At 33.3% G+C, this 13,162-nt stretch overlaps 2 protein-coding genes across 3 annotated transcripts; one reads left to right on the plus strand and one right to left on the minus strand.

The window, feature by feature from the left end:
• Positions 1-1,406: 1,406 nt before the first annotated feature.
• LOC108450472 (mitochondrial fission 1 protein A-like) lies at positions 1,407-4,822 on the plus strand. 2 transcript variants are annotated; one of them, XM_053023697.1, is made up of 5 exons: positions 1,407-1,604; positions 2,827-2,962; positions 3,099-3,220; positions 3,589-3,646; positions 3,755-3,798. In XM_053023697.1, the coding sequence occupies exons 1-5, from the start codon at positions 1,512-1,514 to the stop codon at positions 3,763-3,765; spliced, it is 420 nt and encodes a 139-aa protein (XP_052879657.1). In that variant the 5' UTR covers positions 1,407-1,511; the 3' UTR covers positions 3,766-3,798. The 2 variants fall into 2 exon arrangements, with proteins under 2 accessions (XP_052879657.1, XP_017603602.1); XM_017748113.2 differs by lacking the exon at positions 3,589-3,646 and adding an exon at positions 4,492-4,822 and having other exon boundaries at positions 1,417-1,604; positions 3,755-3,818.
• Positions 4,823-5,090: 268 nt separating this feature from the next.
• LOC108451223 (disease resistance protein At4g27190-like) lies at positions 5,091-12,242 on the minus strand. Its single transcript, XM_017748941.2, has 5 exons — positions 9,528-12,242; positions 8,688-9,128; positions 7,901-8,617; positions 6,959-7,789; positions 5,091-5,302 (listed from the first exon to the last, which is right to left on the minus strand). The coding sequence occupies exons 1-5, from the start codon at positions 12,240-12,242 to the stop codon at positions 5,246-5,248; spliced, it is 4,761 nt and encodes a 1,586-aa protein (XP_017604430.2). The 3' UTR covers positions 5,091-5,245.
• Between the last annotated feature and the right edge of the window lie 920 nt (positions 12,243-13,162).

Genomic DNA, 13,162 nt, shown 5'->3' on the forward strand with positions numbered 1-13,162 from the left:
AGCTCATTAATTCCAAGAAAGTTATATCTGATCCATCTATAAGTACCCATTCTCAGTGATGAAATAAGCAAATTTTTTAGGGGCTAAATTTAAATTATATATTTTTTAAGAATTAAATTAAATTTTTATTATTTTGGAGGGTTAAAGTACAATTTTACTAGATACTAACTTAAGATCATAAATGTTAAAAGGCTAAAAATAAGATTTCCCATTTTAGGGGTGTCGTGGCCTTGCCAGCCCCCTAGCACCACCCTTGCCCATCCAAAAAGACAGAAAGACAAACACAAAATACAAAAACTTTGCTCTAATATTGCCTCAAATGTCTCCAACCACAAAACCAAATAGCTCTTTGCACCTCAAGGAGTGTGAACCACCTTCGTTATAATGCCTTAGACCTTATGTAACCTTGTTGTTATAACAACTATTATAGCATTTTTAATTTCTATATAGTATTTAATTTTATATATATGTAATTTCAAATAGGATTAATTGAATTCAAATTTAAATGAATTTTTATACAAACTTGACTCGTAAATGAATTTAGAAAATAAGTAATGCTTGTTGAATAAATAAGTACATAATCAATTTACGTAGTGAGATCTAAAGACTTTCATTGTAGTGTCTAATGCAAAATTAATTTTCAAACTATACCACTTTTTCGATTAAGTATTTAAATTTTTTTTTGGTAAAAATATATTTAAACTATTAATTTTGTTTCATTTTCTTAAAAAATTATAGGCAAATTTAATACGTCCAAATAAAAACATTAAATTTAATTCCTTCTCAAATAATGAAATTTTAAATTAATATAATAAAATTATATTTTTATTCTTCAAAAATGATTTTTTCTTGTTTAATCCTTTTAAAATTGATGAAATTATTAATAAATAAATAATAAAATTATATAACTTCTCAAAATTTTAAAATTTAATTCGATCCAATTAAAAAGAATATTTAAATTTCCTCTAATAGTTTTCAGTATCATTTAAAAGGAACTTTAAATACCTAATTGAGAAAAGAGTTATAGTTCGAGGACCAAATTTATAGCTAAGCCACTAACATTTATCAAATGGTTAATAAATCATTTGGTACTTTCAATATTTAATTTTGGTACCTAAATGTTTTTTTCCCATTTTGATACATAATTTTGCCTTTATTATTTAATTTGATACTTGAACCAAACATCATGTGACCTAATAAGCATTTAATACTATGCTCAAGTAAAAAAAAAACCATAACTATTTAATTGGAAAAAAAAGTTTAGGTATTAAAATGAATATCGAAGCCAAATACAGGTACTTAAATGGGATAATGAAATCCTCAAGTATCAAATTGAAAAAAATCCAAATACCAAATCTAATCTAAGTTAAACTTAACTATCAAATTGAACATTAAAAACAAACTCAGATACCAAATAGTATACTAATCCATTACCGAATGCTGTATTTATATACGAGTCACCGCCGACCCCTAAGAAAAGAAAACAAGCAGACCAAGCTTTTACCTGAACAATGGAAGCAAAGGTAGGGAAATTCTTCGATTCAGTGACTAACTTCTTCTCCGGTTCAGATCAGCTCCCTTGGTGCGATGCTGATATCATTGCAGTAAGTTCTTTGATTTTTGCCCTTTTCTTTATTTCATTTTTGTTGGATTTTTCTTTATTTTTTGTGGTTTGTATTAATTTTCTATATTTCTAATGGTTTTTGTTTTACTTTTCGATATGTTTTGTGGGTTTTGTATTTATTTTTGGTCTTTCTTCTCAAAGAGCTTTGTTAAATTTTAGAGTAAATTCATATAAACAGAAGCAATTTTAGTGGAAATAAACCCTGTAAGTAGTCTTTGTTGTTTAATTTTTAGATCAATCTTAGTATGAGTTATCTTGTTTTTCTTTTTAATTAGTGGTTTACTGAAATTTCTGCATCATAAGGCAATTTCATGTACTGGTTTCTTTTATGGTTCACTGATTGATTATGTTGTATAAAGTGAATGCATTGTGCTCGCCTTTATCCGATCCGATCTCGTTCATTTGCGTTATCCGATCCTTGTAGATTTTTGGAGACAAGTATGTATTGTGAAAAAGAGGGAGAGACTGAAAATACTCTAGGGCAATTTGGATTGTAGATTCGGATATCCAATCCATTTTTTGCAGATTCGAATAATATTCGGTTTCGGGTTTTAAAATTATTATCTGCTGTGGATTTGAGTGATATGGATAGATACCGCCAATATCCATTATCTGACTTTGCATTGCTTATTCAGATAAGGATGCGGATTTGGGTATCCTACCCACTGCCATTCCTATCGTGGGCTGTAGTATTGTGAAATTGGAACCTCTTTTTGGCCTTAACTTTTGGTTGTAATCTTACTGGTTTTGTCTTGAAACCTTTGTATTATGTGGAATTGGAACCCCATTTTGGCCTTAACTTTTGTGTTATGTGGAATTGGAATTCGGAATGTTTGGTTGTTGCTTTGTCTGCTTTAAAAACTTGTTATATTTATTAGCAAAGAGAAATGTACCGATAAGGGTTGAACTGATGAAAAAGGTTTGTAATGGTTGGTTTTAAGGTACTTGAACTAACTCATGGTTGGGGATTTCGTTCTCGATTTGATGCATGTTTATTCATATTCACCACATCAAGTTGCTTTTATCTTTTCTACTGCATGATGGATGATTAGGTGGTAAGTTCGTCAATTTGGAGTTATGTTTAAAACCCCATTTTGTAGTTTGGTGACCCGACAGTAAATGCCCTGGCTTTGTATACACTGGTAAAGACTATATATATCGATTTGATCTTTTTAATTTTTTGTCTCGAAAATCATTCTCAGGGATGTGAAAAGGAGGCTGCTGGGGCTGATAATGGTTCTGATGAGTCAAAAAACGAATGTCTCACACGTTTTTCATGGGCTCTTGTTCACTCACGACGAACAGAAGATGTAGAACGTGGGATAGCTATGCTCGAAGGTCAAATAAAGTTTCCATCTTCTTTTCATCTCATCTTCCTTTTAGACTTTTTTTGGTTGCAAGCTGTTGTTGAGGTCTATTGCTGAAAATGTTTACCTTCCCTGATATGTTAAATTAAAAGATTTGTTGTTTGCAGCTTCAATAGCCAGCACTACTGATCCACTGAAAATGCGAGAGAAGCTTTATCTTCTGGCTGTTGGGCATTTCCGAAGAGGTGACTATTCGAGGAGCAGAGAGCTTGTGGAGCAGTGTTTAATGGTTGATATTTACTACCCTTACCTTTTCTTATATTGTTACCCTCTATATATGCATGTCATATTTTGCATTTTTCTTTCATGTTTCACCTGCATATACGTAAGAGAAATCATTGAACGTGTGAATTAAACATGCCATGTTGTGTTCGTTGTGTTATTTTTGTATTTATTAAACATGCGTAGTTTGTATTATGTGCAAAATTTCAGGGTCTACTTCAACTTATTTTCTTCATCCCCTGCATCATTGGGTTTTTCTTGTAAGATTATGTATTTGAAGAGAAAAATTTTCAAATTATCTATGTTACTCGCATTTGAGTATAAGTGTCAGATATCTGTATGTGTTTGACACCGTTTTGTTCGATTTTATTCAAGTTTGTTTATATAGTTGGAAGATCCTTTCAAATCTGGAACATGGCAGGTCAACTAAAATGTAAAATGAAGAGTTCGAACTTCAAAGTTACATTTTTTGGATTTTGAAGTGAAAGTTGTTATCAATTTGTCCACATATATTAACATGTTTTTCCATTGAATTTGGCAGATAGAACCTGAATGGAGGCAGGCACAATCTCTGAAGAAGGCAATCGAAGATCGAATTACAAAAGGTAATTCAGCATTTATGTTTGTGGTGAAAACAAGACATATATTCTCTTGAGCTACTTGAATTTGTTCCAGAAGAACTTTAATTCGGTTTGGTCATTGTTGAGCTGAGCTTGAGCTCGGTTTTGAGGCAACCAAGTTTGAGTAGTAGAAGTACCATGAAAACCCTTGTACTAGGAGTTGAATTGCATTTTGCCCCCTCTATTAAAAAAATAACAAATTAGTCCCTATTCTAAAAGCTTTAATTGGTACTTTTGTTAAAATTTTCATCTATTTCTACTGTTAAAAACTGGTTCCTGTGCATAACAGTTTGGTTATTTTATCAGTCATGCTAGTTTTTAATAGTAAAAATGATTGAAATTTTTAACAGAAAGGACGAGTTTGCTTTTTGATCTAACGTATAATGATTAACTATTTTTTAGTAGTAAAGGAGGTAAGATGTATCTCCTAGTACAGGGGTCTTTCCACGGTACTTTTACCAATTTAGTATCTTAACACCTGATTCAAGTGTCTTACAAGCCTAATCGAGTTATTTTCTTTCTTTAATGAGGTATTGAAAGAAATCTTGATTTGAACTCAAAGTTCAAACTCAAATAATCGTATCTGAAAATGAAGTTAAGCTCAAGTTCTGTTTTTATCTCGGATCAAACACAAATGATACGAATGTTTTTGATGCAGATGGTGTGATTGGTATTGGCATTGCTGTTTCTGCTGCTGGGCTGATTGCTGGTGGCATTGCTGCTGCTCTTTCACGAAAGAAGTAACGCCCCTGACCCAAGCCCATCCCTGATCCCGACCATCTCATGTCGTATCATATATAATATCTGTTAGGAACAAATCTTGAAAAATATTTTCAATGATACATCTTTTTATTTTCTCATGTACCTAAAAGGCTTGTTTCGATCATATTTGTTGTCTTACCTTGTGATATTTTAAGTTTTATTTATGTAGGATATGTATTATAGTTTTTAATAAATTATAATTCTTTTATTATTTGTTTGATACAAAACGATTTTTATCTTTAAAAATATATTTTATTGAATGAAATTATTTATTTTTATTGTAAATTTAAAGTAATTAGTTCAAATAAATAGAATAAATGTTAATAATTTCTTACAAAATGATATTTCACTTTTTACACGTTCATGTTTTTATATTATGTTGATATTAATTTTTATTTAAATTTTAATTGTGTTTCCTATGCCATGTCCATATTATTATTAACTAAAAAGTGGACATAAAAACTTAATAAAATCAAGTATAGCCAATAATTGAAATTATATTCAAAATTATAATAATAAAATAAATAATAATAGTAATATATGAATGGCAAGTTTATAAAATAATTGAAATCATTCGAATTACACATAATTACATATATTTTTTCGAATAAGAAATTCACCCTGAAATAAATTAAAATCAAATATTAATCTCACATTAAGTCGATCTTCCTCCTATAGTCATGGTCTCTTCTTCTTGGACCTAAAACCTGCCATTCATAAATGCAATTTTAAATTAAAATTCTTAATCTACATTTTTAATTAGATATATTCAAGCACTTTTATAGTTATTATAGAAATTATCTCATTTTTCATCATTTCAGTAAAAGCTTTTATAAAGTTTTTAAACTTTACAAATAAGATAAAAAAAAAAGAGATGGGAATGTAAATCAAAATTATATTAATATTATAATAGATAAAAAAAAATAGGGATGTAAACAAAGAGAGGTCAAAGAAGCTCGAGCTCCACTTGAAACTCAAAGTTCGGAGCTCAATTTGACATCAATTAATTTTCATTTTTAATGTTCAAGCTTGAATCAAGGTACAAAATCAACTTGTTCAATTGAGCTTGTCTACCTAGTAAAAATAAAGCTGCATTCAAATACTCGACTTCAAACTTGATTATATATAACCATGCTCTAAACTGAGTTTGAAATGGAATTTTTTAATACTAAATAAAAACAAAAAAGCTTGATTAAGATCATGAACTACTTGAGTCAAACATTAAGATACTTGAATTCCATTAACTCGATAGCTGGAGATAAACTCAACTATACCAAATTTGATTTCCTTTAAGAACTGATTAAAAATAAAAAAGCTTGACTAGGTTCGTGATTTACTCTAATCAAGCATAAGCATAGTCAAATTCTATTAGTTCGATAGTTCGACCTCAACTTAAACATATCATATTTAAGTTCTTTTTAGTCGAACTTAAATAGCTTGTGAGCACACATATCTTAATTATACTTATTTTTTGAACATGTTTACCTCGTAAAATCAAAGTCCTATGTAGATACTCAACTTCAAACTTGATTATATATTAACCAATCTCTAATCGAAGTTTGAATTGAGATTTTTCAATACTAATTAAACAATGTCAAAATCTGCACTTAATACTTGTACTGTGCAAAATTTGTGAAATAAGTACCTCTACTCGAATTTGCTCAAATTTAGTACTTATACTTTTCGAAATTTAAAATTTTGATCATGGCACTATTTTTCTCTATTTGAAAAGTCTGATGTGATTTGTGGAATTACATAATAAAAATACATTTTAATTTCTAAAAAAATTGCCAGCACATGTGCACCACATGTCAAAAATTAGTAAAGTTCGGGTTTTTGGGTTTTTCTGGCATGTGCCGCACACGTGCTAACAATTTTTTTTAAAAGTCAAATTATTTTTTTATTATTTATAATTTCACCTCAATATTTATATATATATAAAAGTCACATCAAACTTTTCAAATGGAAAGAAACGACAAAAATAATGTCAAGACTAAAATTTCAAATTTTAAAAAGTACAGATACTAAATTTGAGTAAAGATACTAATTCCACATGTTTCGTATAGTACAAGTGTTAAATGTTGAATTTGACTTTTTTACTAATAATTAGGCTCGTGATCTACTCCAATTAAGCATTAGCATAGTCGAATTCTATTAGTTTTATGGCTCGAACTCAAATCAAATATACTATATTATTTGAGTTTCTTTTAGAGCAGAACCTAAGTAGCTTATGAACACATGTATCTTAGTTATATTTTGGTCTAAATTTGTAACAATAATTATATTTTTACTGCAAGAATAAAGAAAATACTATCTCATACATGTGAAGGAGATAAAAAAAATTTGGTGAAAAAAAAGCATACCATTTTCTTGGAGACAGTGGCATTAAGGTCACCTTTCCAACAACTTTGATCCATTTCTTCTGTCTGCCAAACCTTGTTTAGCTTTGGAGTGCTTAACTCGTTTCCCGTATGAAATTCAATCAAACTCGGACATTGACTCAGTGTTACAACTTCCAATGATGGGAATTTCAAGGCATAACTCCCAGAGTCAAAATATAGGACATTGGGCAGTTTATTTAGCTCCAAACAGACAAGTTTACTGAAAACAATGTCTGTCAATGTTTCATCTTCATCATTTGCAACAATTTCAGTCACTTCATCACATTCTCTTACACTCATTTTGGTGAGTTTTGTAAGTGTTTTGGCAGTAGATGACGAAATTATATGCTTCACACCATGACATTTCCATATATCCAAAGTGGTGAGATTTGAGAATGATGAAGATGGTGGTGCCAAACTGATCAACCTGTTACAATTCCAAACTACCAGAGATTCAAGATAGGAAGGAATTAGGTCCGGTCTCGAGTTTGGGTTCCATATATGACGCAGATTCGAAAGGAGTACCAACTTCAAGGTACGAATTCCTGATAGTGTCCCGAGAGGTTTTCTCGGATCGCCGACCAGTCTCTCGGATGGGAAGAGCTCTCTGAATTTACAACAACCAACATAAAGGTTGTCTAAATTGGTGAAGTTTTGGATGAATCCAAATGGTAAAATAGCTGATTCTTGATGATAACAATGCACTTGCAGAACTTTTATACTACTGAATAGGTCAGGTCGAAAGACATTTTCGTCGCTTAACATTGAGATGTCTCTACTGTCTAATGTAAGTTCATCCAAGTTTTGAACTACCTGTAGCAAAGCAGTGAAAAGAAGCAAATCAATAAACTCTAACAGGGAGGTAAGATTAATATAAATAATGTAAGGCTTCTATAAGTTCTGCTATGTATGCATATATGTTACCTTTTCAACCAAGAAGAGCGGCTGAGAAACAGTTCGTGTCTGCCTAGTTCCAAGAAGTTCTGAAGTGAACATCTTCATATCACCATAATGGTAGCTCAATATTCTTTTTAACATCGGCCATTCAGTTGAATGAACTCCCGGATAGAAACTTCTGAGTTTTTCGAGTCTCCAAAGTTGTAGAAAGGCTAGTTTAGGGAACACGAATCTAGTTTCTGGTTGAGGAGTTACATCCATTGCAACAATCTGTTCCACCCCACAAGTGTCTATTTCAAGACTTTCGAGTTCCTGGAGGCCTCTTGCAACCGAGGCCGGAAATAGGCTTTTCAGACTCTCAGATCCGAAAACATATACAGAGGTCAGATTCTTGAAACTGATCCTTTCTTGGGGATCCTTACTCCACACATGTTTCAACTGTGGTAAGTTAAACAGGTACAGTTTCTTCAATGGAATTGCTACCTCAGTCTTGTTTTCTTTGATATTGAGCCTTTGGAAATCGAAGACTTCTTCCAATGAAACACAATCATTTATTACCAGAGTCTGCAACCTTTGAAATTTTTCTACCATATTAAATGGAAATATGGTTTGTAGCTGTAAACAGTACTCAACTTCCATTGTTTTCAGTTCACTAAAGGAATTTTTGGGTAATTGATCATTCCATAACATTTTCAAGCTTCTCAAGTGGGAGATTAACATCTTCTCCAAGCTAGGAAATGCTGCCTGCATAATAAATTGTAATGATAAGAATTTGTGAAAACAGTAGTAGTGGAAAGCAAATAAAATAACTCACATTTTCATCGAAGAGAGGTCGAGTTTCGTTCTTCACAAAGTTGGAGATTAATGTCCCTAGTTTAGGACAATGCTCTATCTGCAATTGTTTCAAGGAAGGAAACTGAACAGCTTTTCCTGAGCAGAATCTAGTCAACTGTGGAAGGCCTTTTATCTTTAAGGAATGAAGATTTGGAAACAATATTTTCTCCATCCTTCCCTCCATTTTTGTTTCTTCAATGATTGCCTCGACTAGCTTGCATTCACTTATTTCTAGATGGATCAATTGCTCTAAACTGGCTACCATAGAGGATGATAGTAGAAATTTCAGATTACCACAATCCTCCACAGTGATGCTGGTTAAACTTTGAATGCAATTAGGGACTGATAAAAGCTGCTCTTGCCATATCTGTAATGTGCTAATTGAGGACAATTTCAAGTTCTTTAACTTGGGAAATGTGACCTGAAAAAAGGAAAAAACAAAGAACCCTTCTATAGTTTCCTTGAGTAGAATATCTATGCTTTTTGTATATAAGAAAACAAAAACTATCCATATCCATATCCATATCTCTATCTATATATCTATATATGCATGTGTGTGTATGAGTTTCTTCATTCACTGCTCCTTGAATATTGATGAAAACACATATAAGAAAAATGTCATGCCTCTAAGGTATCTTGGATTTAACATGCAATGTAAATGACAAATACAAAGAAGGATAATTTAGAGATAAGATCCCCTAAAATATTTAAGCAGTGAATCTGAGGCTATGATATGAAAGCATGATGCATGATACAAGCAAGGATCTTTGATTCTACTCTCAAACCATTTTGTAAAATGTAGAAAAAACAAGAGAAATACCTTGTTATTGAAGAGTGTTGCAGTAGTACTGCTTGCATTGAAACTGATAAGCTTCGGTAATTGTTGTAGCGTCAAGGATTGCAACTGCTCAAACTCAATCGTGGTTGTTGTTTCATTGTCACCAACATCCCTTCCTCTTCCACCTGTAATGATCTCTACCATGTTTTTGCAATCTACCACTTGAACTTCTTGAAGTTGTTTAAGGCCTCTGGCAATGGAGAATGAAAACAAATTCTTCAATTGACCGCAACTTCCCACATTTATCACTCTCAACTTGGCAAAGGGTTGCATTTCAAGCTGAGCATTACATATCTTCTCCAAGTTGATCAAATTATGAAGATACAATGACTCCAAGACAGGAAAAACATCAAGAGTAACCTTGTCAGTCAAGTTAACGATATGCTTTAGTCCCAGACCATTTTGGATATGGAGATACTTCAGCTGTGGAAAGCCTGTTGTACTCTCATCCAAATCATATAACAAATCCTCAACATACTTCAGTTCATCTAGATACAAAACTTCAGTTCTCTTTACCAGTATTTGAACCCCATCATTCATATGAATGCTTTCATTGAGCTTGAGCTTCAATATTCTTGAGGCTTCATGCTTGTCTGACCAATCCCATGTGTTTCCTATCAATATCTTGAATCTTTGCAACTTCTTGAAGAAGAATCTCTTCGGCATATTACGATAATCAGGAATATGCAAGTTTAAACTGGTTAGATCAGGTAAGTGATTCAACTCGCTGAGGCTAGCATGGCGCTGTGTTGTTTGTTCATCCTCCCATTGAGCAAAACTGTTACCGATATGTAGTTCTTCCAGTCGAGACAGGTTTGATATTACATTAGGGGGAATCGCTCTCAGTTTGGAGCAATTATCCAAGTTTAACACCTTTAGCTGAGTCAATTCCCCTATTTCTTTAGGCAACTCTTCTATGTTGGAATTGTTGAAGCTAAGGATTTCGAGTTTCTTCATCTTTTCAACCATTGCCATGTGCTGCAAAACGCATGACTCCAAACATAATGTTTGAAGGTCTCCCAATGAACTGAGTGATGAAGGCAACGATGACAAATGCTTCATTCCTTTCACGTCTAAGACTTCCAATGCTTCCATCTTCGAGAAGAACTGATCGGAGATTCTCAATTCGGGATTGTTGTCGTAAAGTTGAAAAACTTTAAGTTGTGGACATTCGAGTAGATCAGGAAGTCTAACAAAATCGTTGTAAAACAGCGAGATTGCAGTGCAGTTTCTTAGCCTACCAGCATTCGGCAACTCTCTTTGTCCAATTTCATTTCTCATCAAGAACCTTTTTCCGTCCCTGGATGCTATTGATGCAGCAACTTCTCGAATCACTTCATGCATTGCAAATTCCTCAGCCATTCGACCATCAAATAGTAAACATGAGGATTTGAGGTTTTGTACCAATCTGTGTAGTCTCTGAATCGCTCCTTCCACTGTTGTAATTCCTTGAAACAAACCGAAAGCCGTACCATATTTCAACATGTCGAAAATGGTAGGCTTGTATGGCATAAGACTACAAAGCTGGAAAGCAGATTTAAGTTCATCATTAGCTAAATGATTGAAACTCAACTCTACAGCCGAGGAAGGATGAGTCGTTAGCTGTTTCGAAGCGGATTCCCATTCAGAGAAATCCTTCTTCTTCAAGGCATTTGCAGTTGTTACAATGGAAAGTGGTGAGCCCCGGCATCCCCTACATACATCATGAGCTTTGGACCGTTCACTGGGATCTTTAACTCTATCACCGACCATTGTATCGAACAGATTCCAGGCTTCTTCTCCTTTTAAAACATCGACTTTGAACGATTTGTCAACATTCATTTCAGAAAAGACATTGGGATCTCTTGATGATAGCAGTATCTTACACCCTCTATGCTGATGATCTCCAAATACAATTCCAACATCATTCAACTTTAAACTTGTCCGAATGTCATCCAAAATTACCAAAACATTTTTCTCCTTACTCAATCTATGACTTAGCTTGGTGGCTCTTCCCGGAACTGACTCCTGTTCAAATTTGAGACCAAGACAGTCTGCAATCTCTGCTTGAATGGTCTCAACATTTGGTGTCTGAGTTACACTTGAAAGAGCTACCCAATCAAACACCTTGTTTGCCTTAACCATTTTAGCCACTTGTGTGATGAGTGTAGTCTTCCCAATGCCAGATACACCATACACACCAATGACCTTCAAAGTAGCGTCTTTTAGTGCCACCAGAACCTGGTTCACAACCGCCTCTCTCGATTCAAACGCCATGTAACACTCGGAGGGTGTCGCCCATCTCACCTGTGGATCAAAAGGGTGAGAAACTTTGTCTTTGAATCCACTTGCTTCATCTAGAAGCTTGTCAATGAACAATCCATCCTCCTCTGCTTTCTTGCTGACGTCGTACCGGTACTTCAAATTCGGACACCAACCAAAGAAACACTTAGGTTCCTCACCCAAGGCTTTCTCAGGCTCCTCAGCTATGGGTCTAGCTTCGTCCTGCCAGTCCTTCACCACCTGTATGATTTCTTGACCGTTTCTTGTGGCAAGAGTAACATCAGATTGCACTTGCGCCCATCTGGATTTCAGTTGCCTAACTTTACTGTCACGGTTCGCAGCCTTTCTCTTGTACAGAATGATGAAACTAGTTTCACGTTTGATGGGTTTAATGAGACCTCTAACAAGGGTCCAAGCTATATTAGCTTCGTCCATTTTTTTTTATTGCATAAACAATGTGGAAAAGCAAAAGAATAGAGAAAAATGAACGGCAAAGTGAGAAAGCAAATGGGGCTAAGAAATGGCAGTAGAGAATGTTGAGTTGCCTGTTATTAGCAACAAATATATATGGCAAAATTGTAGTAAAATTCAAGCTACCATTGTTCTTTACTTGTAGTAAAATTCAAGTTACCATTGTTCTTTTTCTTACAGTCCGATCATCTTTGCTTTGGGGAAAGAAATCCCTTGCTTTTTTTCATAAATCTTCCTTTTAGTGCCTGTCAAATTTTGTTAGTTTTTCATAATAATAAATAAAAGTTTATTGGGAGGGGATCGGCTGTAAATTCAAAGTTATGGGCAATCCTTCATTGTCTTGGAATGGCACATAGTAGAGGTTGTGATAAAATAATTATTGAAGCTGATTGTATGATGGAAGTGGAGATGATTAAGGGGGGATAGAGAAGTAGACATTTTGTGGCTGTCAAATTCTAATTTGTGCATAGGGAAGGGAACATGATTGCCGACTAGTTAGCAAGAACTTGTCTCTCAAATAAAGTGAATTTAGTTAAGATCGATATTCCATCATTCCATATTAAGAAATTACTTTTAGAAGATAGAATAGGAGATGTCAATGTAAAAATAATTTGAAATAAGGTAAATCATTTCTAAAGCCTAAACCTGACAACTATTTTCACATAAAAGTTTAAACTTTTTTTTATCCTAAGTTAATCTATAAAATTGACAATTGTTTTCACATTATAGCTTGAACTTTCTTTTGTCTAAATTAATCTCTAATGTGAGAACAATTACCAAATTTAAACCCCACATAAAAACAATTATCAAGCAAAAGGACTAATTTAGACAAAAAAAAATCAAACTCCAATATAAAAACAACTACTTAGTTCAGGCCCTAATGT

This window comes from Gossypium arboreum, chromosome 13 (genome assembly GCF_025698485.1).
Source record: "Gossypium arboreum isolate Shixiya-1 chromosome 13, ASM2569848v2, whole genome shotgun sequence".
Lineage (NCBI taxonomy): Eukaryota > Viridiplantae > Streptophyta > Magnoliopsida > Malvales > Malvaceae > Gossypium > Gossypium arboreum.

Excerpts from the sequence above, each read along its gene's own strand:
- LOC108450472 (XM_017748113.2), top strand. The coding sequence starts at position 1,512 with ATGGAAGCAAAGGTAGGGAAATTCTTCGATTCAGTGACTAACTTCTTC. Across the intron at positions 2,963-3,098 it reads TGGGATAGCTATGCTCGAAG|CTTCAATAGCCAGCACTACT; the intron begins GTCAAATAAAGT and ends TGTTGTTTGCAG. Across the intron at positions 3,819-4,491 it reads CGAAGATCGAATTACAAAAG|ATGGTGTGATTGGTATTGGC; the intron begins GTAATTCAGCAT and ends TTTTTGATGCAG.
- LOC108451223 (XM_017748941.2), bottom strand. The coding sequence starts at position 12,242 with ATGGACGAAGCTAATATAGCTTGGACCCTTGTTAGAGGTCTCATTAAA. Across the intron at positions 8,618-8,687 it reads GACCTCTCTTCGATGAAAAT|GCAGCATTTCCTAGCTTGGA; the intron begins GTGAGTTATTTT and ends TTTATTATGCAG. Across the intron at positions 7,790-7,900 it reads CGCTCTTCTTGGTTGAAAAG|GTAGTTCAAAACTTGGATGA; the intron begins GTAACATATATG and ends GCTTTGCTACAG.